The sequence below is a fragment of the Typopeltis vanoorti genome, chromosome 4 (assembly GCF_054136105.1).
Source record: "Typopeltis vanoorti isolate ZY-2024b chromosome 4, IOZ_Tvanoo_1.0, whole genome shotgun sequence".
NCBI classification, from domain to species: Eukaryota; Metazoa; Arthropoda; class Arachnida; order Uropygi; family Thelyphonidae; genus Typopeltis; species Typopeltis vanoorti.
The window spans coordinates 117386582-117414066 of record NC_143552.1 but is presented as its reverse complement, the minus strand read 5'-3'; the positions used below and the strand labels follow the sequence as shown (position 1 = coordinate 117414066).

Below are 27485 nucleotides of genomic sequence, written 5' to 3'. Positions count from 1 at the left end.
CTGTTCTGAACAGCTTCCATTCCTCCTCAACATCTGCAGTATGCTTGGGGATCTCTTTGAACCCGGAGGAAATGTCATCTGCAAAATTCTTCCTCACAGCCTCATTTTCCAATGTCTCCCATTTCACGTGGTATAGCTGCTTAGGCCTACCAGCGTTGATGGTAGCATCTGGTTTCTGAAGCCATAGAGTGCACACAACAAGGTGGTGGTCAGTTGACAGTTCTGCCCCTCTTCTCACACGAACGTCCAACACTGAGGAAAATAGGTGTGCTGAGACTATAAAGAAGCCAATCAGAGACCTTTGTTCTAGTGTATCCCTGTACCAGGTATACTTATGGACTTCTCGGTCTGGAAGAAGGTATTCATTATGGACAAGCTGTTTGTACATCAGAAGTCCAATAATTTCAACCCATTCGCGTTAAGGTCAGGGGCACCATTCCTCCCAACCACACCCCTCCATGTCTGGTCTACATCCCTGAGGATACATGTTGGAACAGCATCTGTTCCAACATGTATCCTCAGGGGCTCACTTTAGTGAGTACGGGTGTGGCAAACCCGAGTTACCTGATGCTGGACCCTGCCTTACTTCATGTAATATACATCTGTTATATTATCTGTAGACTGGTCCCTCCTCTTCCTCCCTTGCTTCTTTTTTTCTTCTCTTCTTGCTCCTTCCCCTGAATGCTATTAGAGTATTCGAGGGGAATCTTTCCTATCTTTCTATGTCATTTTGTTTTGTGCTAACAGGACATTATCAAACACTGTAACATGATCAGGCCATCAAAAAATGTTCATACCGCATCGTCCGTCGCGCGGGTTACCAAGGGACGCGTTAGGGTTTTAGGCAGAGGGACCCATTCGAGAAATATGTTACAGTCTCCCTTAGACACCACTCCTCAGCACTCTGCTAGAGGAAACTTCATCAATGGGCCCGCTACCCGTTTGGGGAGGTGTTTAGGGGCAGCGCAAAGAAATGGTTCTGCAAAAGGACGGAAATGTCAACTACAACTGCACCAGACTGTGGGTTTAGGCAACTGGAACATCTTCTCTCTGACAGGGAAGGAGTTGGAACTGGTTGAGGAAGCCAAGCGCTACCGGCTAGACTTAGTCGGGCTTTCTTCAACCAAGAGGAGAGTCTCTGGAACTGTCGACCTGGATAAGGGGTGGAAGCTCTACTACTCTGGTGTGAGCCCGACAATGTCTGCTCAGGCAGGTGTGGGGATACTCGCAAGTCCCCAGCTGTCAGACTGTGTTGCTGAGTGGATCCCATTGGAGGACAGGTATGTGTGTTAAGGCTTCAGATGAAAAACCATGATTTGGCTGTGGTGCAAGCCTATGCACCTAATCTGGAGTCAGAATACTCTGCCTTCCTAGAGGAAGTGGATGCTGCTTTTGACAGGGTGGCAGACATGGAATCAGTCCTGCTAATGGGTGACTTCAATGCACATGTTGGAACAGATGACACATATTAAAAGATAATTAAATTTCATTTTAATTTAAAATAACATTAGGTTATATGAACAATAAAAAAAAACAGTAGGCCTATTCAGCTTGTTACGTAAATGCAAAAAAGAAAAAAAAAATGGAAATACAATAAGATTTGTCTGTCTCTGCATCAAGTCTTTTTTTACAATAAGCAAGGGCACTGTTTCTTCCTTTCCTTGGGACATCTTTTTACTTCTAATAATTGCTTCTGCACTGTTGTGAGATTTGGTATCTCTCTGTTCATAAATTTTCTTTCCGAATTGCTTTTGTTGGCATTGTTTAGACTATTCTCCTTTAATACGTATTTATCCACTCTGATGCTAAGTGGATACCCTGATGTGAAGAACTTGCACCTAGTGTCTGTACAAAATAACCAATTTTATTTGTCTTTGAATACTATCCACTGGTCGAGTGTCCAGCAAGTCAGCAAATCTTTCCTTTCGTTCAACATATTAATATTATCGCATTGCAACTGATGGAAATCCTGTGTTTCTGTGGATTCATTATAGACTTTTTTCTCTTCAGAAACTACACACCAACTGTCATTACAAACTTGTTTTGTATTATCACTGTCACCCGAGCTATTTTTCCGTTTAAAGAAGGTAGGTACCAATGTTGAAATCCATAGTTGAAATAGTAGTCCTACATAAACACAAAAATATTACATGATTTTCTTTGTGCTTCTCACAATCATGAGCTCTGATAAACAACTGCTAATCTGATGTTCTATTGTTGATTGCTGACATTGTTGCCAACCAGAAAAAACAAACTATTGCTACGAGTCTGTCAAAATTCCACCACACTACTCTGTAATAATGTTTGCTTGTCAATCGCTGCAAGATAACGCATCACAGGAAGCTCCAAACCTCCCTGTCCCTTTCATCATGCATTCGTAATCAGGTAACTGTTGATATTGACTTTATATACATGCATTCAAAACTGTAAATAATTGTTGAATAATAACACAATCATGTAGGCATAATTACCGTAAAGGGAGAAAAGTCACAAAACAAAAATGTTCTGGGTCAGGCCCCGGTGCATAAAAAAAGTTCCAGGGCTGAGCCCCGGCTGGATTTAATCACTGGTGTCTGGTGGAAATGCTTCTTATAGTAGTTTAAGGTTTCTGTTCTTGGTACTTTGGTGAACAGATTAACAATATCAAGGCTTGCAAGCAGACAAGTAGGTTCTGTTGTGATGTCTTTCATGTGTTCTGTGAAGTGTTCATTATTAAAGAGGTTGTTTTGCCAATGTTGGGGTTTAGCAGGTTTGCTAGACATTTGGATAGTGATGAAGTTGGAGAATACTTAGCATCAACAATGGGTCTGAGTAGTAAGCGCTGCTTGTGTACTTCTGGGACTCCATAAATTCTTGGTACCATGAGATGTTTTGACACAACTTTTTTGGCATCTTCAGAGCAGAACACACTCAATTCTCAGTGTAATGAAGCCAACAAATACTAGAAGATACTTGAACACTACATCCGATCAGCATCCAGCACAAAAAATAGACAATTCTATGTCATTTTCAGAGGAACAGTGATTCTCCCTTATATACAGCTGTCACAGACAAAATATCAAGGATACTCCATCAACAAAATATAAAGGTTGCCTTCTATCTCCTCATCAAGATCTCTAATTTCCTGAAATATTCAAAAAACCTCTTCATCCACCTATCAAAAAATCTTGTCTACAAGATCAATTCTACTTGTGGTTTGTACTGCACAGGACAGATAGGGAGGTCGGGAGAATTACAACTCTGAACACGTTAAGGACATTGAGAACAAAAGGAAGCAAATCAGGACTGCAGCACACACCTGAAATGAACATTGAGTATTATGGCAAACCAAAATGCTTCATAGATTACAGATTTTTCCCAAGAGCATTCAAGGAATCAGCTGAAATGATTAAACATCCTTGACAGTGTAACAAAAAACATGGGATGATTTTACAGAAGACGTTATTCAACATGACACATGGCTACCATTAGGATGAAATTGAAGAAACTAGACCAAGGAACATGGTCTAGTTTGCACCAGACCATGAACCAGCAAACAACTTCATAGCAAAAGTATGCTTTCCGTTGTTATTCCTATTTCAAATATTTCATTACATACATATTACCTGCTGCACCATGTTTATTTGCTTATTTTTCCTGTTGTGAAACAAGAATTTTCATTAAACTGGTTGATGGTCAAATACTGTTTTCTTTCATGTGGAAGAATACTGTTAAAACATTTCTAATATGTATCTGGTGGCTTGTATGTATTAACTTGCATTGTCTACCTGAATGATGAGTATATCAAGGAACATATTTGTTTTCAATTTCATTTGTGAATTGGATAAGTCTTATTTTTCAGGTTGCTGAAGAATTATCACACCTAATATGGTAGTAGACCCAGTTTTTTTTAGTATAATGAATGCTGATGTAACATTAAAAGAAAAGATTCTGATAATCACAGATTCATCTCACAAGCATTGCAATCACTATGATGAACTTAGATACATGTTTCTCTTTTGATCAATCAGCTAGATTTTTTAAAAAGAGGTGGCAATATGATTCCCAACTGCATTGAGTTAAAAAAAGATTTACATTGGCTAAAGCACTTTGAATTTATGCTCATACTGAGAAGGCTGTAGCCAGAAGCAGTTTCAAGCTCTGCATGAAAACTTAGCAGCTGTACAAAATTAGGTTCTAAATTTGAAATCTGAACTTTCCAGTTATATAAATCCTGATGTTAGCAGTTCTCTCAAGGACATCCCACATAACTTAGCTAAACATTCTGGAAAGAAGCAATCTTATAGCCAGATATCAGTGTGAAAGAACAAGATTTATGCTACCGATATACAAATGTTATCAGCATGAAATTCTCATCACTAGTGAATAATTCTAGGAAGCTAACTGCAAACACTACCCACAGTGAACAGTCAGCTGATTAATCTGTTTAGCCACACTATCAGAAACTGAACTCTTGCAAATGGTTTAAACTTTACAGTATCACCAAGAATAACATTGGATTTTACATCCCATACTGAAGAGCATAAAATGTCTCCAAATTGATAATAGCTGATAAAATATGATTAGAAACTTGTAACATTTTACACAATACTATTTAAATTAAAATAATTTCAATATTTGTTAATTTAATCTAATTCACATTGATATTATGAATATAAATATTAATGTAAATATTAATGGGGAAATTTTGAAGGTGGCAAAAGAAATGAGAGATCTTGGAGCAATGGTGAACAGAGATTTGAAGTTTAGGGATCACATTGTGAGAATAACAACAGTTTGGGAACATTGAGGATGGCATCGATATACAGAAGCAAAGAGGTTATGGCTCCCTTTTGCTAAGCCCTTGATCAGGCTGCATATAGACTGCTGTATGCAGATCTTTCTAGGTGGTAGATAATCTTCATTGGCCAATGAAACACCCACCTTGCTTATTGGGGGGGGGGGGCTGAGGTGGCTGTTACCATGATTGGTTCCTACCACATGAGGTTCCAGTTTCTATCCTCCACTCTTGTCTTTCAACAGTGAGTGATACCCCTTACCAAGGGGATACCAAACATTGTAGAGATCCAATACCTCTCCCATTGAAGGCACAGCAGTAAAGTCTATAGGCTGGTTGCTAGATAGTATATAGGACCAAACCTGATTGAAATGTGTTTAGGCTCTTCATCAGCTGACACATAATCTATACTGCTGGGTCATGTCTGGATGGAGGCTGTGTAATGGTATACAAGGAGCACTGCCAAGGCAATGTTATAGCATGGCAGATGCTCTCTGTATGAATGTCACATCTAAGAGTATCTCCTCTTGCTGTATGTACTGCTGTTAATTAACAAAGCTTCAAATTCCCCCCTAAAAATTAAAAATTCACACACTCTTACAAAAAATTCTTCCACGTTCAATTTCACCAACATTTGTGGTATAAACAGCCACCTAAATGGTGTGGATCACATTCAGACATACTAACCTCATCTCCTGTTTTTAACTGAACCCCAAATCTCTAGTCGGTACCTATTTGTTTGTGCAATCGATATTTCTTGCCACCAGATGCTTAATCTTGAAATCTCTCCTTTTTGACCTGCTGTGGCTTAAGATTTCTTTGCCCCATTGTCTGATTCATATGCTGTCTCTACTTCTCCAATTCAGAAAATCATTTTGATCTCCAACTGAAGAAACTTGAAGAAACATGTATGAAATTATTATTATTATTATTACTACCACGGGCTACTCCAGGAGTCCTTAGACTCATCGAGGGAGGCCCTAAACATCATGTTCACACAGCTGTTCAACATTCTCACAGTATCTATCATACCTTGCCTTGAACTCGCTCACTGTCTTAGCACCCACAACAGACTCTGGCAGCTTATTCCACTCATTTACCACTCTAAAAGTAAAGAACCCAGCTCTAACACCCCTGCTAACCACACTCTTGCCCAGCTTCCATGAGTGTCCCCTAGTTCTCCCACCACCAGTCCTGATCTCAAAAATATCATCTGAATTAATCCTATAGAAACCCTTTAGCAATTTGAATGTCTCAATCATATCTCCCCTTTTCCGCCTATCAACTAGTTTCTGCAACCCACAAATCTTCAACCTGTTCTCATATGGTTCATTCCATAGACCTGCTATCATCACTCGCCTCTGGATCCTCTCCACCTCCTCCCCATCAAGAAGGAACCGAGGTGACCAAATTTGGGCACAGTAGTCAAGATGAGCTCTTATCAGGGCTCGGTACAGAGGTACAATAACTTGTTTTTCTCTGCTCGTCAAGGTATTTTTCAACAACCAAGTGAGTTGATGAGCTGATTTAGCTACTTTCGCAATGTGCCCCCCTAAACTTCATCTCCCTATCCACCAACACTCCCAAGTCCCTGGCCTCATCAATCTCTTGGAGTACAGTTCCACCAATGTGGTATACTGCTGCTAATCTTTTCACTCCGAAATGCATAACCTTACATTTTGTCACATTAAATTGACATCCATTCTCCTTAGTCCAGAACTCCAATCTATCTAAGTCATCTTGCAAGACTTTGACATCTTCTGCATTCACTATCGCCCTACCCAACTTTGCATCATCAGCGAATAAATGAACTGTCCCACTTAGACCCTTCCCTATATCGTTAATGAACAGATTAAACAGCAGTGGTCCAAGAACAGAACCCTGTGGCACACCACTAGTCACAGGCCGTTTTTTGGACTCTACTCCTGAATAAACTACTCTTTGATATCTCTCCATCAACCACCCAGCTATCCATCTCACCAACCCTATATCCATTCCCATATGTTGTAGTTTACGGATTAGAATTCCATGTGGTATCCTGTCAAACGCCTTTGCCAGGTCCAGTAGTATCACTGTAAACCCATTTCCCTTATCCAGTTCAGCCGTCACCTTGTTATAAAACTTGAGCAAGTTACTGAGGCATGATCTACCCTTCACAAAGCCATGCTGTCCTCTGTACAGTATCTCATTTTCATCAATCCATTCCTGTATTTTTCCCTTGACTACTTTCTCCAAGACCTTGACAACGACTCCTGATATGCTGATCGGTCGGTAATTTGCAACCATAGTCTTGGATCCTCCTTTATGCAGTGAAACTATTTTCCCCTTTTTCCATGCCTTCAGGACTAAGCCAGACCTGAGACTCAGATTAAACAACATGGTCAAGGGCACTGATAATTCATTAGCCGCTTCATGCAAAACCCGTGCCGGTATACCATCCAATCCCACAGATGTATTCACATTAAGGTTCTGTAATAGACTATTCACCTCCACTTCATTCATCACAATTCCCATATACACTAATGGTTCCTTCATTTTTTCAACGTCACCACCTGGATGATATACTTTTGCAAAGTGCGCGCTCAGTAACTCCACTATATCGACTGGTTCAGTGAACTCTTTACCATCGTCATTCCTTAAAATCATTTTCACCTTGTATGAAATCAAACATGAAGTTTGATTTCATACAATCCAAATTCCCTAACAGTGAAATCATCATCCCTTACAATGTTAATGTCTACAATTCAGATTCTGTTTTTCAAATTTTGCTGACTAAGCTGGAGGAGAAGCAAATATTTGCTGTAAGTAACTATTTAAAATAAATTGTTCATCTCCTGACAGTCCTCTCCACTCAGCCAATACACTTTTCTTAACCAGTTCTCCTTTTAGGTACACTTGAAGCATTGAACCTGACCCAAGAAGTCTACCAGAAAAATTCCTTGTCTGTCCCAAAACACAGTGCACATGATTTTCTGAGTGGAAACTGTTGTCTTCAATTTCGTCTTGACTGGTGATGAGGTGTGACTCCGCTCCATGGACTGTTGTTTAGATTCAGGGGTTGCGTGTGACATCCAAGTTTTGTTCCCGATGACAAGTCTGCTCAGGAAAGCATCGTCATGTAGGGTGTCAAGAATTCCAACACACACTGCTCAGCCGATTCACTTTGTGTTGTTCCGTAAGCAACTTCGGCACCCAGCGTGCACACAATTTCGGATAATTCAGTTTCTCCAACACGATTTCATGAAGACATGAATGTGAAACTTCTGGAAATTGCAGCGTGAGTGATGTCATAGTAAATCCTCTATTCTGTCAAATCTTCTCTTCAACTGAATGCACCAAATTGTCAGTCACTAAAGATGGTCGTCCGCTCCGTTCATCAATGTACATACCTGTCCTTCATTCATTAGAAAAGTCTTACCCATCTTCATACCATTGAATCACTCATTGCATGTTCTCCATAAACCTCAATAATTTGCCGATGAATTTCAGCTACTTTAACGTTCCTCACATTCAAGAAACGGATAACCGACCTAATTTCACATGTGACGGGCAATTCAATTTTCTTGGATATTATAAACACACACCAAGAAGCGTACGCACTGAGTTTGTTGATTCCTTGCTAAAGAATCAACAAACTCAGCATGCGTGTGCACCATTGCAATTGCAGTGCTGCAGTGAAAATATTTAAAAACGGAACTTACTTTTTGGATGTCCCTCATAATTTAGATTATGATTGCATCCAAGTTTTATCTCTTATGGGACATCCTCCACTCAGCCATTCACCTCATAGTTTAGCAAGTGGGAAGATTGACTTTTACTCCTCTTTATGTCCAGGCTACGTTTATATTCTTCAGATACTCGTGATCTTACATAAAATTATGTGTTGGAATGGAAGTTTTCATTCCTATTCTGTTCAAGATTTTCATCCTATATTCCAGCCAGACTATTTACTTAGCCACAATTTTCCAAAAAGTGTGCCAGGACAAAAAAACACCTTAAGTAGCATGAGACAAACTCCACTTTCATTTAGCCTACACTGAAGCCTGTGGTACTTGAAAAACCATCATTAAGAGTTAAGTTGTAAGACTTTGATAGGGCTAAATGTAGAAAATTTGTCACCTGCGCCAATGGCAGTTGTTACTTCTAGTTCCTCACAAAAAAAGCTGTTAGACATAACTTTGTCTATCTCTTTCTCACCTAGATGGTAGCATTACAACACCTAAAGCTAAGGCTAACCTCTTGCCATCATTTTTCTCATCCAACTTCAAAGATGGTGAAGGCAAATCACCTTCTTTACCTGGAACACTGGATTACATGCTTCCTATATTCATACACCAGAAAGACATCAAAAGAATCACTCTGGATACTCAAAAGACTGGTCTTCATGGAATCTCACCAGTTGTGCTCAAAAGGTGCTCTTGAATTGATATATTCCATGCAATCCTTAACACTCCTTGCATTAACAACACATTCTGGTAATGCATTCCATTCATTGACAGTTCTCTTAAGTTTTCTATCATAAACTACAAATTATCAGAATTACTTTTATAAACAATGGCCATAGCAAAATACATCATCATCAAATTCCTGCCATGTACCCTCAAGGGGTGGGGGGTGTACAGGATATGATAGTACTACATGAGAAAAATTACATCATTACTAACTTCCTATCTACAATTTTCCTCTAGATCAGTCTGCTACTTGTCAAGACTCCAACATTATCAGATCTTATATTTCTATTGTCTAAGGCACATTGTACCATATCAATCCACTTATATCTTGGTCTTCCACTGGGTCGTTTTGCTGTCAACCTGGCAGAGAACACTTGTTTTGCTAATCTTTCTTCGCTCATTCTGTTTAAGTGACCATACCACCTGAGATTAGCTCTGCTAACACATTCCTGGATGCAGACAATGTCAAGTTCTTTCCTAATATCCGCATTTTTAATATGATATTGCCATTGATGCCATCTGTTCACGCCTCTAATCTTTCTGAGGACTCTCATATCTGTGGTCCTAGTCTTTGGTCAAGTGTTTTACTTCTGACCCAGCTCTCAGATCTACAAGTTAAAATTGGTTTGAACACTGTCTTGTATATAGCTAATTTAGTGTTCTGACTAATTTCTCTCTTATTCCATATGAATTTATTCAATTGACTTCCCACCATACCAGCTTTGCTGATTCTGTTGTCTATTTCTATAAAATACTAATAACAAAATTCTTCACAAGACTGCACCTTAAAACTGAATTAGATTACAGTAAACCTTAGCTATTTCATACATTAATGGGATATCAGAAAAAGTAAACAGAATACTATACTACACAAACACAACCGTAATGGTACTTCTAAACCTAAAGAATGAAAAAACTTATTTGACTCCTCCAAAGATCCCTTGCTCCCTGGGATGTACCAAATTTGGTGCACCTGTAACTTTCTATACATAAGTAAAACAAGATGTCAGATTTACCTAGAAAAGGAACACAAAAATAGACATATCAGATTTAATAACTATAGAAAATTTTGATTACGCTGATCCTCTCTACAGAGAAGATGTGATATAAGAAACGGGTACCTTTCCAGGTACCCGTTTCTTATATCGCATCTTCTCTGTAGATTATATCACATCCAAAAATTTGGCTACGCTATGTAGACGATATTTTTATCATTTGGCCAGGAACAACAGATGAACTCATTGCTTTCAAAGATTACCTGAATAAGTTACATAAGAATATAAAATTTACTATAGAACAAGAAGAACATAGAAAACTTCCTTTTCTTGACATCTTATTAGAAGTCAATGAAAAAGATAATGAACTTTCTTTCTCAATATATAGAAAACCCACCAACATTGGAAGATTTCTTAATGTGGCCTCACACCACCACCCTTTTCAAAAAATAGGTCTGATTAAAACCCTGAGGGACAGAGCTTATATTTCCAGCACAGAGAAATGAAGAATTGGAATATTTAACACAGATCCTCAAAAAAAATGGTTATGAACCCAAGACTATCAAAAAAATCCTCCGCACGCACACACACATCCTACAGGCATCTCACAGAAACAAGATTTCAAAAACTCCATCATGCTTCCATATATCAAGAATGTTACAGACAAGATGGCTAAATTACTAAACAAACATAACATCAAGGGGTGCTTAAGGGTCAAAGCTGTATAACTGAGAGGAGACCTCCACATAGCCTTTAAAGGAATGCAGAGAACCGACCAGGGCTTCTGACCTAATGTCCAATCCTCACCTTCTCGTGGTGCACCCTGTTGGGTATCTACTTTGATACTGAACGAACGAGGATGGGCTGGCAATTTGGGATTTAGCCGACCAAATTGTATTCTTATTGGTTAAACCAAAATAAAAAATGATGGTACAACATGACAAAATTTCATGCCGGCTGGGGCGTCGCCCGGTTAAACAAGGCCCCCGTTGTTTTCGCCAGGGAACCAGGGCGAACAGCGAAAAGTCAGCTACTGGAACAAATCTGAAAACAAACCCCAACTCAACATCACCAGAGTTAAAGATCGGTACTATCAACGTAAGAAGCCTGAATGGCAAAGAAATGGAGCTAGCTGAGGAATTAGATAAGTACCAGATCGACATAATAGGGGTGACTGAAACAAAAAAGACCAAAACTGGTGAGATCTTTCTGAGCAATAAATACAAAATGTTATATTCAGGCAAGAACAATCAAGGAAAAGAAGGAGTAGCCATAGTATTCAACACAAAATACGAGGCTAATCTTCTTGAATGGCAGTCAGTCTCAAGTAGAGTAATGTGGGCAAATATGAGAATGGGGAACTGGACAATGAGACTTATTTGTGCCTATGGTCCCACAGAAGGTTCTACTAAGGTAGAAGTGGAGGAATTTTTTGAGGCTTTAGAAAAAGCAACTGACACAATGAAAAAGGAAAAGTTGGTCCTTGTTGGGGATCTAAATAGTAGAGTAGGAAATGATTGTGAGACATACAAAAATATTTTGGGAAAATTTGGAGAAAAGAGCAAAGCTAATAATAATGGCAAATATCTGTTGGATTTCTGCTCAGGACATGGACTGGTTATTACTAACACCATGTTCCAACATAAAAATGTGCACAAATTCACATGGAGAGAAGAGGCTAGGAATAAGAAAAGTCTCATTGACTATGTTATTGTTGATAGTGATGTTTTCTCCCTGGTGCAGGACACCAGAGTGTACAGAGGATTTGAAATTGGAAGTGATCACTATTTAGTCTTGAGCAGGATAAAATTGAATTTCATATTGAAAAGAATAACATGTAAGAAAGTTTTAAAGCGAATAAAAGTTGAGCAGCTCTCAGATGTAAACTGTAGACTAAAATACAGAAATATTATTGAAAAGAAAATGAAAGAGTTTGAGAACAGGAATCAAACCTTGGAGATTCAGTGGCAAACTCTGAAAAAAACATTGATTGATTCTGCCAGAGAGGCATGTGGTGAGGTTGTGTGCAAAGATAAAAAAAATCAGAACTCCCTGGTGGACACAGGAAGTTAAAGAGGCAGTGAAGGAAAAGAAGAAAGCATATCAAAAGTTCCTGGCAAATAAGTCAGCTTTTACTCTTACAGAATACAGAGACAAATGTAAGAAAGCTAAACAGTGTGTAAAACTAGCTAAACAAAAGTCATGGGAGGACTTTGGCAAGAATATAGAAAATAAATATCAAGAAGGTGGCAAAATATTCTGGAGGTTGTTGAAGAAGCTTAGGAATGGAGGAAAGAGTGCTGTAAAAGGAATTAGAGATGATAAAGGTGAAATGAAAACAGGAGAAAAAGATATCCTTGAAGTATGGAGTAATTACTTTGAAAAACTGCTAAATGAAACAAGCAGTGATGACAGCACAGTGATAAAAAACACTGACCAGGCAAGCAGTCAGGAATACATATCCATACTTGAAGTAGAAAAAGCCATCAAAGGCTTGAAATGTGGAAAGGCAGCAGGAGTAGATGATATTCGGCCAGAAATGCTGAAGTATGGTGGTATAAGAGTCTTATAGTGGCTGCACTACATAGTTCAGAAAGCCTGGACAGAGGGACGAATTCCCGATGATTGGAGTAGAGCTCTTATAGTACCCATATATAAAAAGGGAAATAAATCTGAATGTGAGAATTACAGAGGTATTTCCCTACTGAGTGTTCCTGGCAAGATCTATGCAAGTATACTTGAGAAACGGTTGAGAAGAATTGTGGAAGAAAAGCTTGGTGAAGAACAAGCTGGATTCAGGCCAAATAGAGGCTGTCAGGATCAGATCTTCACTTTACGACAAATAGTCGAGAAAGCATGGGAATATAACAAAGATCTGTATTTAAGTTTTGTCGATTTGGAAAAGGCATAGGACAAGGTGCCAAGAGAGAAGCTATTCAATACGCTGCAGTTATATGGTGTCAATGGGGCATTATATCAAGCAATACTTAGTCTTTATTTGAGTTGTGAGTCAGCAGTTAGAATTGAAGGAAGTACAGGAAGATGGTTTAATGTTAAATCTGGTGTGAGACAAGGATGTACATTATCCCCTCTGTTATTCATGATCTATATGGATCACATTATGAAGGAATGTGGTATTAAACCTGATATCAAAATTGGAGATGTTAATGTCAGCTCTTTGCTTTATGCGGTTGATGTTATACTTCTAAATAAATCCGCTACAAGTCTGCAAGATTCTCTCACTAAATTGAATAGCTGTTGTAATAGATATGGTATGAAGGTCAGCAATAAAAAGACAAAGACAATGAAAATAGGGAGAATCATTGAAAATGTCAACTGTGTTGTGAATGGAGAACCTGTGGAACAAGTAAAACATTTCAGCTACTTAGGCACAATTTTTACTGAAGATGGTAAACTAAATATAGAAATAGACAACAGAATCAGCAAAGCTGGTATGGTGGGAAGTCAATTGAATAAATTCATATGGAATAAGAAAGAAATTAGTCGGAACACTAAATTAGCTGCATACAAGACTGTGTTCAAACCAATTTTAACTTATGGATCTGAGAGCTGGGTCAGAAGTAAAACACTTGACCAAAGACTAGAGACCGCAGATATGAGAGTCCTGAGAAAGATTAGAGGCGTGAACAGATGGCATCAATGGCAATATCATATTAAAAATGAGGATATTAGGAAAGAACTTGACATTGTCAGCATCCAGGAATGCGTTAGCAGAGCTAATCTCAGATGGTATGGTCACTTAAATAGAATGGGAGAGGAAAGATTAGCAAAACAAGTGTTCTCTGCCAGGTTGGCAGGAAAACGACCCAGAGGAAGACCAAGATATAGGTGGATTGATACGGTACAAAGTGCCTTAGACGATAGAAATATAAGATCTGATAATGTTGGCGTTTTGACAAGTAACAGACTGATTTGGAGGAAAATTGTAGATAGGAAGTTAGTAATGATGTAATTTTTTCATGTAGTACTGTCATATCCTGTACACCCCTTGAGGGTACATGGCAGGAATTTGATGATGATGATGATGACATAACATCAAAGTAGCCTTTCTGCCGCTGGAAAAAATTTCCAAAAAATTTTTGAAATTTTTTTTGTAATGTTTTGTACATCCAAAAGAATGTACAAAACAGAAGAGAACACAAATCGGGTCTAGCTTTCTATACCACTTCCACCGGCCACAATATACTCTGGCAGAAAAGAAATATTTCTTATATAGAAAAAAACTGTTACATAAGGAAATTTAAAGAAGCTGCAAACATGCTTAGAATTCCAACGCAATGCAATAAAAACCAAGGCTGAATTCTACACCAAGTTTGGTCAGTTTTGATAAAAAAATATACCTCAGTCAGACCTTGGACATTATGATCATGAACAACAGAATGTGGCATCATCCAGCATTGTTTAAACTTAGCACTGCTTTGAATCTGTATTCTGATTTTTTAATTTTATGAACAGTCAGATGGCTACAACTGTATAGTATGAACTATTAATTTCTCTTTTTTGTTGTTTGAACTTTCAGTTACCTTTTATCCCTGAATATGCAAGTCAAACGACTTACGAAACTTGTCGGGTTTTATTTCTTTTTGTGCTTTTAGCTTAATAAAAAAAGGTGGTCCGATTACCGGAATATGCTTTAAGAACTTAACATGCAATGTAACTTGTTTCTTTTCATGCATGATGATGATGAGCACCCCCCCCCCTCCAGTTCATCTAAAATGGGGAGGGAGGGAGGGAGATCCAGTTGAAAGATGCATTGCTCACCAACCGTGCCATGGAGGCGCTATGAAAGTTTATACTAGGAAACAATATATATTTTTCATCTGTTGTACACCATTGCAGTATGGATGCATGCAATTAATGAAATACTTTAATAGCAAACAAAGTTTCTATGGCAAAATTTCTTCCTTGTCATAGTACACAAATGACAAAAATCAATATCACATATGAATGCTTTTAATTTGTACATGTACACAAATTAACAAAATGCCAGAATTTCTTTCTTAGCCAACTAACAGCAACCTAGTCTGCACTGTAAAACTGTAAATTAAATTAATGACACCATAAAAGGATGTTAAATAATGACTGACAAAAGTTACACTATAAAATGGTAAAGGTTTGATTTAGTTAGCCATAGATTATGTTGTAATTAGTGTTAATTTTGAGAGAAGCAACGGGAGCTACATCTGGTATTTATTGATCTGGAGAAAGCGTATGATAGAGCGCTAAGGCAAGAAGTCTGGAGTTGTCTGAGGGAGAAGAAGGTACCGGAGAAATATGTCAGGTTGGTGCAGGAGATGTACAGAAATGTGAAGGCAAGTGTTCGAATCTGCCTGGGAGTGACAGAAAGTTTTCCAGTGACAGTTGGCTTGCATCAAGGGTCTGCATTAAGTCTGTTCCTGTTTAATATTGTGATGGAGGTGGTGACGGAGGAAGTGAGAGAAGATCTGCCTTGGACTACGTTGTATGCAGATGACATTGTGCTGTGTCCAGAATCAATAGAAGAAGTGGCAGCCAAACTGGAAAGTTGGAGGAAAGTACTGGAAGAGAGAGGTATGAGACTGAGCATAAGTAAGACCGAGTATATGTGTTGCAAAGTGGATGGCAGCCAGGAGACAGATCTGGAGAAATGTCATCAGGAAGGTCAGTGATTTTAGATACCTAGGTTCAATGAAAGAGGATGGTGAGGCTGAGAAGGAAGTGGGATGCAGGATACAAACAGGATGGAGGAACTGGAAAGAGATGGCTGGAGTGCTATGTGATAAGAGGGTACCGATCAATCTAAAAGACAAAATTTACAGGACAGTATTGAGACCAACTATGACGTATGCTTTGGAAACTGTGGCCCTGAGGAAAAATAACATCATCAGGATGGAGGTAGCGGAGATGAGAATGCTTAGGTGAATGTGCGGTGTGACCAGAAAGGATCATCTGAGAAATGACTATGTAAGGGGAATGGGGAAAGTTACGAACTTAGGAGCAAAGATACAGGAGGCAAGGTTGAGATGGTTTGGTCATGTGATAACGAAGAGTATGTGGGAAGAAAGGTCATGCAGATGGATGTGCAGGGGAAGAGGAAGTGCAGATGGCCAAAGAAGAGATGGAGGGAGATGGTGGAGGAGGACTTGAGGATGAAGAACTTGGATATGGCTGCAGCCCAAGACAGGAAGTTGTGGAGGAGACTCACCACAAACAGTGACCCTACTTAAGTGGGAAAAGTTGCAGAAGAAGTGTTAATTTTGCATACACAAATTAAAATTTATTTTGTTGCTGACTACCACATAAACAACAAATTGATTCCATTTAATCCATCCTGGATCTAAATGTGCTATAATGTTTTTGGTCAATAATGTTATTTTCCTTTACATCATAGGCACTTGCGTGTTCTAGCCTACTGGAATGAGGAAGTGCAGAAAGGATCAAGACCAAGATGGGGACTTGTCTGGGAATATTCTCTGTGAGGCTAAATTGAAGTTTCATGGATTACAGAAGAATTTGGTTGATAGGCAGAACAAGGATATGATACAGGAGGTTTTACTGGACAGTGATAAAGTTCTTCAGTACGTGAGGATTAAGTTTTTGCTTGGAGAATGAATGGGATTGGTTGCCAGAGGTAGGTATGATTGCTTTGTCACTGAAGCAAGGGCCTCTTGTGATGAGTCTTCATACTCCTTGGCGATGCCAGTGTAATAACTGGAAATTTACCTAGTGGGATAAATTATAAACTTTTGGAATGATGAATACCTTTTTTATATCTTCATTGTATTTTAATGAGTTTGTTATGCATTGTCTTCTGTTGTTACTATCATTTGTGATCTATTAGTTTATGTGGTACCCTTTTTATGCTTTTCAGTGCATTCCTTATTCTAAATTACTTAAAGAACTGGACTTGAAAAACTTAAGAGAACTAGAGGATCTTATAATTGAAGTAATATATGCTGATGTAGTTCGTGGAAAATTAGATCAAAAAAATAATCAGTTGGAGGTGGATTATACTATTGGAAGAGATATAAGATCTGAAGATATTAATACAATTATATCTGTATTACAGGAATGGTAAGTGATGATACCTTTCATTAGGCTTGCTGACATTTCTTTTACATAGCTGTTGATACCATTAGTTTCAACAGTTTTATTTTTATTTATTTTATTTGTTTATTGTTCATCATCATCATCAAATTCCTGCCATGTACCCTCAAGGGGTGTACAGGATATGATAGTACTACATGAAAAAAATTACATCATTATAAATTTCCTCTATCTACAATTTTCCTCCAAATCAGTCTGTTACTTGTCAAGACTCCAACATTATCAGATCTTATATTTCTATCGTCTAAAGCACTTTGTACCATATCAATCCACCTATATCTTGGTCTTCCTCTGGATCGTTTTGCTACCAACCTGGCAGAGAACACTTGTTTTGCTAATCTTTCCTCGCCCATTCTGTTTAAGTGATCATACCACCTGAGATTAGCTCTGCTAACACATTCCTGGATGCTGACAATGTCAAGTTCTTTTCTAATATCCTCATTTTTAATATGATATTGCCATTGATGCCATCTGTTCACGCCTCTAATCTTTCTCAGGACTCTCATATCTGTTGTCTCTAGTCTTTGGTCAAGTGTTTTACTTCTGACCCAGCTCTCAGATCCATAAGTTAAAACTGGTTTGAACACTGTCTTGTATACAGCTAATTTAGTGTTCCGACTAATTTCTCTCTTATTCCATATGAATTTATTCAGTTGACTTCCCACCATACCAGCTTTGCTGATTCTGTTGTCTATTTCTATATTTAATTTACCATCTTCAGTAAAAATCGTGCCTAAATAGCTGAAATGTTTTACTTGTTCCACAGGTTCTCCATTCACAACACAGTTGACATTTTCAATGATTCTGCCCATTTTCATTGTCTTTGTCTTTTTATTGCTGACCTTCATACCATATCTATTACAACAGCTATTCAATTTAGTCAGAGAATCTTACAGACTTGTAGCAGATTTATTTAGAAGTATAACATCGTCTGCATAAAGCAAAGAGCTGACATTAACATCTCCAATTTTGATATCATGTTTAATACCACTTTCCTTCATAATGTGATCCATATAGATAATGAATAACAGAGGGGATAATGTACATCCCTGTCTTACACCACATTTAACATTAAACCATCTTCCTGTACTTCCTTCAATTCTAACTGCTGACTTACAACTCAAATAAAGACTAAGTATTGCTTGATATAATGCCCCATTGACACCATATAACTGCAGCGTATTGAATAGCTTTTTATCTTTAAGTATTACTTATCCACGATTTATTATTATATAAAAAGTTGACTGATCATAACAGCTTCTCTATATAGCTTCTCTCTTGGCACCTTGTCATATGCCTTTTCCAAATCGACAAAACTTAAATACAGATCTTTGTTATATTCCCATGCTTTCTTGACTATTTGTCGCAGAGTGAAGATCTGATCCTGACAGCCTCTATTTGGCCTGAATCCAGCTTGTTCTTCACCAAGCTTTTCTTCCACAATTCTTCTCAACCATTTCTCAAGTATACTTGCATAGATCTTGTGAGGAACACTCAGTAGGGAAATACCTCTGTAATTCTCACATGCAGTTTTATTTCCCTTTTTATATATGGGTACTGTGAGAGCTCTACTCCAATCATCAGGAATTCATCCCTCTGTCCAGGCTTTCTGAACTATGCAGTGCAGCCACTGTAAGGCTATTATACCACCATACTTCAACATTTCTGGTCGAATATCATCTACTCCTGCTGCCTTTCCACATTTTCAAGCCTTTGATGGCTTTTTCTACTTCAAGTATGGATATGTATTCCTGACTGCATGCCAGGTCAGTGTTTTCTACCACTGTGCTGTCATCACTGCTTGTTTCATTTAGCAGTTTTTCAAAGTAATTACTCCATACTTCAAGGATATCTTTTTCTCCCGTTTTCATGTCACCTTTATAATCTCTAATTCCTTTTACAGCACTCTTTCCTCCATTCTTAAGCTTCTTCAACAACCTCCAGAATATTTTGCCACCTTCTTGATATTTATTTTCTATATTCTTGCCAAAGTCCTCCCATGACTTTTGTTTAGCTAGTTTTACACAGTGTTTAGCATTCTTGCATTTGTCTCTATATTCTCTAAGAGCACAAGCTGACTTATTTGACAGGAACGTTTGGTATGCTTTCTTCTTTTCCTTCACTGCCTCTTTAACTTCCTGTGTCCACCAGGGAGTTCTGATCTTTTTATCCTTACAGACAACCTCACCACATGCCTCTCTGGCAGAATCAATCAATGTTTTCTTCAGAGTTTGCCACTGAATCTCCAAGGTTTCATTCCTGTTCTCAAACTCTTTCATTTTTTCTTCAATAATCTTTGTGTACGTTAGTCTGAATAACAGAGGGGATGATGTACATCCCTGTCTTACACCAGATTTAACATTAAACCATCTTTCTGTACTTCCTTCAATTCTAACTGCTGACTTACAACTCAAATAAAGACTAAGTATTGCTTGATATAAGGCCCCATTGACACCATATAACTGCAGCGTATTGAATAGCTTTTTATCTCTAAGTATTACTTATCCACGATTTATTATTATATAAAAAGTTGACTGATCATAACAGCTTCTCTATATAGCTTCTCTCTTGGCACCTTGTCATATGCCTTTTCCAAAGTTCTACAGTTCACATCTGAGAGCTGCTCAACTTTTATTCGCTTTAAAACTTTCTTACATGCCATTCTTTTCAATATTAAATTCAATTTTATCCTGCTCAAGACTAAATAGTGATCACTTCCAATTTCAAATCCTCTGTACACTCTGGTGTCCTGCACCAGGGAGAAAACATCACTATCAACAATAACATAGTCAATGAGACTTTTCTTATTCCTAGCCTCTTCTCTCCATGTGAATTTGTGCACACATTTTTATGTTGGAACATGGTGTTAGTAATAACCAGTCCATGTCCTGAGCAGAAATCCAACAGATATTTGCCATTATTATTAGCTTTGCTCTTTTCTCCAAATTTTCCCAAAATATTTTTGTATGTCTCACAATCATTTCCTACTCTGCTATTTAGATCCCCAACAAGGATTAATTTTTCATTGTGTCAGTTGCTTTTTCTAAAGCCTCAAAAAACTCCTCCACTTCTACCTTAGTAGAACCTTTTGTGGGACCATAGGCACAAATAAGTCTCATTGTCCAGTTCCCCATTCTCATATTTGCCCACATTACTCTACTTGAGACTGACTGCCATTCAAGAAGATTAGCCTCGTATTTTGTGTTGAATACTATGGCTACTCCTTCTTTTCCTTGATTGTCATTGCCTGAATATGTCATGTCATCTTCCTTATACCCTCTTTTACCTTGCGGTGTCGATGGTCCATTGATCATCGGACCTCACTCCGTTTACAGGATAAGGTGGTCAGCCTTATGCCCCGGTGTATCCTATGGCCTGTAGTATTGAGCTCTCAAGGCCAGTTTGCTGCTTTGCGGGATGAAAAACCCTAGAATAAGCTGGGGAAAAAAACCCTGCTGTCCATGCCCAAAACTGGCTAACTTGGCTATGACTGAGGAAGATCCTTCAAGCTCCTCACGTCACCGACGGGAATCGAACCTAGGACACTCCTTCCCCAGGCATATGGTTGCGAAGCGCATAGCCACTAGGCTAACCGTGCCTGAATATAACATTTTGTATTTATTGCTCAGAAAGATCTCACCAGTTTTGGTCTTTTTTATTTCAGTCACCCCTATTATGTCGATCTGGTACTTATCTAATTCCTCAGCTAGCTTCATTTCTTTGCCATTCAGGCTTCTTACGTTGATAGTACCGATCTTTAACTCTGGTGATGTTGAGTTGGGGTTTGTTTTCAGATTTGTTTATTGTTTTGGAAAGATTTGATGTTACTCATAATATTCATGTTACACTTGAATGGAACACATTACAGCACAAAGAGAAATAATTAAACAATAGGTTTAATCATTTCAATATTTCGTTTCAGTCAGAGACATCTTTAGGAATACAATGTTAAAATTGTAATAGCACACACAAAAACATACAAGTAACATTAAGTGGAAGAAATGAATTGAAATTAGAATTAATTAAGAAAATATTAAAACGATTCTGATAAGAAATATTGAAATGATTAAACCTGTTTAATTATTTTTCTTTGTGCTGTAAATTATTCCATTGAAGTGTAACAAGAATGTAACCCAGCACCTAAGCCTAAATACTTGTTACTCATAACATTTCCAGAGCATTTGTCTGCTACCAAAGCCTACACATTAAAATTGCCATCCTTTGGTCTACTTTTTGCCCTCTTTAGTTGAATAGTCAGCTTCTCTGGTCATTCACTGCATGTCGTGGTGGATGGCTTCAACTTTCTTGACCACTGATAGGAACATCTCATGGCTCCATTCTGTCACCCTACTCTCTTTCTCTTATCCTGTCCATAGTTACATTAATGATAGCACTCTCCATTCATCCTACTCATTCAACAGACCATGCAGTGCACATGCATAAATATTCAAGCTTCAAGATTTGCAACAAGTGCCTTAAACATTGATCTCCATACTATTCTTTAATGGGGTGATGATAACTTGGTCATGTTTGGTGGTACCAAAATGGTTTTGGTTTCTTTCTTGTAGAAAATCTCCCTCTCTCCTTGGACTACTGTTTACATCTAGCCTTACTTGGCATAACATCACATCAATAGCTTCTTTAGCCTCTAACTGGTCATTCTTTTCTGCTGAAGAGACCACTTTTCACTTATCAAGCTACTATCTGTACAAATTCCAAATCTGTCTATACTTAAAATGCTTAGAAAACCTTCCTAAAAATTCTTGATGCCCTGTCTTTTACGTGTACTTTTGGCACTGATCTAGCAACCATCATTTCTCTTCTTTCTGTTCGATTAAAACATCAGCAGTAGTTGTCCACTATCCCTTTACAGTCCATCTGCAAATACACCACACCTGCATTAAGAATGTGCTTAACCATGTCACCGTCAATATGGATAAAATACATCAGTCCTCTTTACTTCGTATCCATCATGTATTTCAATGTAATATCAATGGTATTGCAATTTTAATTTCGCATCCATAGTAACCTGGACGTATATATACGTCTTGGGTGGTTAATACACTAGACCTTAACTTCCCCCATTGGAGGGGGGGGGTATATCAGTATAATAGTTCGGCATCTGCAGAGTGGTCTTTCTGTCAGGTCAATCATGTAGGGACACTGTCAAGATAATGCATTAAACAGCTAGTTGCTCTCCATGTGCTGAAACTTTATTCCATACTATAGGTACCCTAATTTAATTATCTTCTATCCAACACTAAACCATACGAATGTTAATAATACTTAATGGAATAAACAACACCAAGAGGAAAAGTAATCATTTATTACACTCAGTAATATTTTGCTGGTTTTCTACCCAGCATCATCAGAGCACAGTGATAACTGTAACAGGTACACTGCACTTAACTAAGTAATTGTGAAAACAATTTAAATTGTAAATGACACCTAATGCCCTTACATGGTGCCCTCTATAGGTCAGATAACTACAAAGTGAATTTAGAGTAACTGTGACAGGTACACTGCACTTAACTAAGTAATTGTGAAAACAATTTAAATTGTAAATGACACCTAATGCCCTTACATGGTGCCCTCTATAGGTCAGATAACTAGAAAGTGAATAGAGTAACTGTGACAGGCATGCTGCACTAAACTAAGTAATTGTGAAGACAATTTAAATTTCAACTGACAGCTAATGCCCTTACATGGTGTCCTCCATGGTTCGGATAACTACAAAGTGAATTTAGAGAAATCTGACTATTAGGTTGTAAAGTGACAGTCTCCCGAATCTTTAGCAAATTAACCATACTGGTTGAGGTTGCATTTCTAGTCTGCAGAGAGAGAGAATAGCCTCTCTCTCTCTCTCTCTCTGTCCTATAATGACTTCTGTGTTATAAAGATGTTTTTCTCCATCTGATCTTATGTGAAGGAATATCCAGAGCATGGTGTGCCAATCCTGACTAGCCATACAGATGTTAACTGATCTATCAATCTGTCCAAAGTAGGCTAAACTGCAGGCAAAAGGAATTTTATTCACTCCAGGATGTTCAAGAGGATGTAGTCAATCTTTAGAACATATGAAGCTAGAAGAAAGTGGTATGGAGATCATATTTATAAAGAACATTGGCTATTTTTTCTAATATATCCTTAACATATGGGATGGAAATGGTTTTGCTATAATCCTGTGTGTAGGAGGAATGGGGGTGCATGTAATATTTTATCTATTTTATATGTGCTGTAATCATTGGCTAAAAAGGTGTTGCAAAGGCCCACGTGATCAGTTTTAAGGGCTATGTCATTTGAAAAATAGACCTGGCTTGGTGATTAAGTCTTGAGGATGGGATATAGTTGGGAAGGGTAGTGATATAATTGTTCATATAAATACCTTTCAGTATGAGTGGATTTTCTGTAGATGGAGAAGGATAATGAACTATTAGGAAACCATGTCACTGGTGTATCTAAAATTGGGAGCCTACTGTCACTTTCTTTTTCTATGGTGAAGTTCCCTTCCCTCCACACGCGCACGTATTCTTCAGTTGCTGTGTTGGCCAGTTGTTTGTGTACTCTTTGTGACAGAAGGTTGAATGTGGAAAATTGTTGAAAGTTAATTTGTTTTTAAATAAGCAAAAATATTGTATAATTGGTAATTTTTAAAATAGTTTAAAATGAAATATATTTTTTATATAAATCATTACCAGTATATACTGAAGTTTGCAAAAAAATTATGTTAGTCTGTTAGATGAGTTGATGATGTGATTGTTTCATGGAAATGCATTTTTATTTTTAATCTAATCACCAAGCTTAGGTTTTTGAATTTTATTCATAACTTATTTTTAATGGTATTACAACACCAAATGAACTAAATTATAAAAAAAAGGTGTTTATTAACTTGCTTATATTTCGCTGGATTTCAAACCAGCATCTTCAGAGTAAACTATATATTATAGTTAACACATGACAATGAGTAAGAGAAACAATTCAAATTGTAATGGACAAAAGATCTAAAGTCCTAATTTGGCACCCTATGATATTGTAAAAAAGAAGTATTATACCTATGTAGGAGTTGATCTTAAGATTAAGTCTCCCAAATTTTTGACAAATTAATGCAGCCATACTTGTTCAGGTTAGGAGAATTCTTCATAGCCATGACTGACTCTAAAAATAATCTTTCTGACCTGTAATGAGTTCTGTATAGCACATTGGTTTTCTTCCATCTAATCCTGTGTGAACTGAGGGGATCCAAAGCATGATCTGCCAGTCTAGACTTGCCATAATAACGGTAGCAAATGTATTTATGTTCTGGCAGGTGCTAACTGATCTTCTTACCTCCCATTAGTAGGCCAAGTCACAGTCACATGGAACTTCATACAATCCAGTATATTTTAGAGGATAGAGTTTATTCTTAGAAGTGTGGATCAGAGTTGCTAATTTAACATGTGGTGTGAAAGTTATATTTTATTAGTACTTTGGCTATCTTTTCTGATGTATCTCAGACATAGGGAATAGGAGAGGAGGGGGAGTAAGAGGGCCATGTAATATTTTATCTGTTTTGCAGGAGCTGTAGCCATTGGCCAGGAAAGTGTGTCAAAGATATTTAAGTTTGGTGGAAAGAGTTGCATTATTAGAACAAATAGTCCTAGTTCTGTGTGTAAGTATTTTTAGATACTGTTGGGCTGGATGATGAAATGATTGTTTATTTAGATATCTTCCTGTGTGTGTTGGCTTTCTATAAGTGGAAAAAGATAGTGAACCATCTGAGTGACTAATTTATCAAGAAAAGTCAGAATTATTAATTCTTTTTCTACTGTGAAGTGAATTTTTCAGTGTTTGCTGTTTAGGTAGGTAACAAAAGAATCCAAAGTGTCTTGTCCATAGGGCTAGATGGCAAACACATCATCAGAATAGTGTAACCACACTAAGGGCTTGTATGTAGCTGTTGGTAAGTATTTTACTTTTGAAGTGATCCATGTAAAAGTTAGCTGGGAGAGGGGCATAGCAGTACCATTAGTCTATAGATTTTTCTTTGCCATGTAAAGTAACCTGCATGCATAGTAAATTTGAATAATTTGAAGATATCAGAGGGAAAATTAGACTTTAGCAAATCAAGAGTGTCTATTAGTGGTAAAGATAATAAAGACATGACATTGAAACTAAACATTCTGTTTAGGGATGAGATTTTTAACTAGTGATTTGAAATTGACAGAATTTTTTTTTATAAAAATAGAGGAGTTACCAGTAAGAAGTACAAGTGACTTAGCTAGCTGTTGAGCAAGTTTAAACAGTAGGACTCTTCCTGCGTTCAACTATAAGGTGTGAAATTTAGGTACCCCATAAATACGGGATGGTTTAACAGGATTATTTTTAGTTACTGTGGTTATGAAGCATTCTCCTAACCTGAATAAGTATGGTTTCCATTAATTTGCCAAAAATTTTGGAGACTTATTTTAAGATCAACTCCTACATAGGTGTAATACTTCTTTTTTACCACATTAGAGGGTATCAAATTAGGAATCTTAAATCTTTTGTCTGTTACCATTTGAATTCTTTCACTTATTCATTGTCATGTTAACTGTAACACATAATGTGCTCTGAAGTTTGTTTTTGAAATCCAGGAAAACATGAACCGATTAATATATTTTTCATTTTTTTTCACATTTTTTTAATCTGATTATGTATTTCTTGCATTGTTTGCAGTCAGTTGCACAATAAAAAAATATTGTGTGAACGTTTTCTTTGCTAATCTCCGATATTGGGAAATATTAATGTATTTGGTATTTTTACAATTTTGTATTGATAGGAGATGGAAAATTTTAGAGAGGATGGCTGGTTGTACATTGTTCCTGGTAGTGTTTCATTTCTCTCTCATTATTGTGGGCATTTTTAATTACTGATTTTGATAATTAAGTTAGTTTGAAGGGATCCAACTCTCACATAATGTTTTTCTAGTAGTGTCGATATATCTAGAGGGTTTAAGTCATTGTTTTCTACTAGTGAAGAGTAGATTTTGTCTAGAGTGAAGTAATTTATGATACTGGCTCTTATATCTTTTGTCTGGTGATACAAATGAAAACGAGAACACTAGTTTTTTGTATATTTGTTTTAACAGTTTAATGAAGGGGAGCAAAAAACTAGAGATAAAATTGTCATAGCATGGCATGTTGGTAGCATCATTCCTTCATTCCCTGCAATTGGTGGGAAAAAAGGATGGTTGACTGGATTAGCAAACTATGACATATCCACAGTCTGCCAGTCATTCAGTTAATTTGCTTACACTAACAGCTGCCTTCATTATAAGTTATCATAAATATCCACTAATACAGAACACACAATATATGATCTATGTTGTTTTACATTATAAAATGAGTTACTCTTCAATCAATTTGGCTTTTAGTGATACTGGGACTATCTGAATAACAGAAGTTATATTTTTCTTTTAGAAATGGCAAAAACTTGTGTTTTAGCAAAATTTTACTATGCTTTGGATTTGAGATAATTGTACCTTGTTCTTCTCTTCCACTTGGTTGAATAGTATAGTACATTGTTTTAGCCTAGCATAAGCAAATATCAATATTCATGATAATTTCTTGATATATTCTGCCAAGGGATGTATAGCATGCATGTCAAACAAATCTTGCGAATTGCTGCTTAAAGAACAAAGCTGCACCTTTAAATATTCAAGTTAATTTCAAAAGTGATGTGGCTTTTGAAATAAGTTAATAAAATTAAATTAATAACATGCTTAACTCATTCCATGTACTTAACATTGAGACAATTTGAAAAAATTGCCTCAATGTTAAGTACATTTCAGCTTATGTGTAGGCATTTATTTCCAAATAGTAAATGGCTAGTGAAATTTTTTATTACTTATTATTATTAACACCAGGCCTCCATGGGTTTAAGACTAATCGTAGTTGTCACATGCAAAACTCATCATTGCTTTAAACTCATGTCTGCTTTTTCTGCATTCTCAAGAAATGTGCTCCACTCACCAACTACTCTCCACAGATCCTGCTCTACTTACTTACTTGCTTGCTTACATCATATACATTTTCCAGAGATGGTCTTCTTTTCTGTCTCATCTATGAAAAATTTCTTCTACCCTAACCTGTAACAACCCTTTACCAACTTATATCTTTTCAGTCATATCCCTCTTCT

At 37.3% G+C, this 27485-nt stretch overlaps 1 protein-coding gene across 9 annotated transcripts in view; it reads left to right on the top strand.

Moving 5' to 3' along the window:
• Window positions 1-27485, top strand: part of CSN7 (COP9 signalosome subunit 7) — a 116608-nt gene that overhangs the window by 36123 nt on the left and 53000 nt on the right. For 8 of the 9 annotated variants that reach the window (XR_016548207.1, XM_090391437.1, XM_090391438.1 and 5 more), the window contains exon 5: window positions 17095-17297. Coding sequence is in view for 7 of the 9 variants with exons in the window: in XM_090391437.1 (XP_090247563.1) it covers window positions 17095-17297 (203 nt within the window). In the remaining 2 variants the exon portion in view is untranslated. Of the gene's footprint in view, window positions 1-17094; window positions 17298-24885; window positions 24979-27485 lie in introns of all 9 variants that reach the window. The other variant, XR_016548208.1, reaches the window with a different exon arrangement.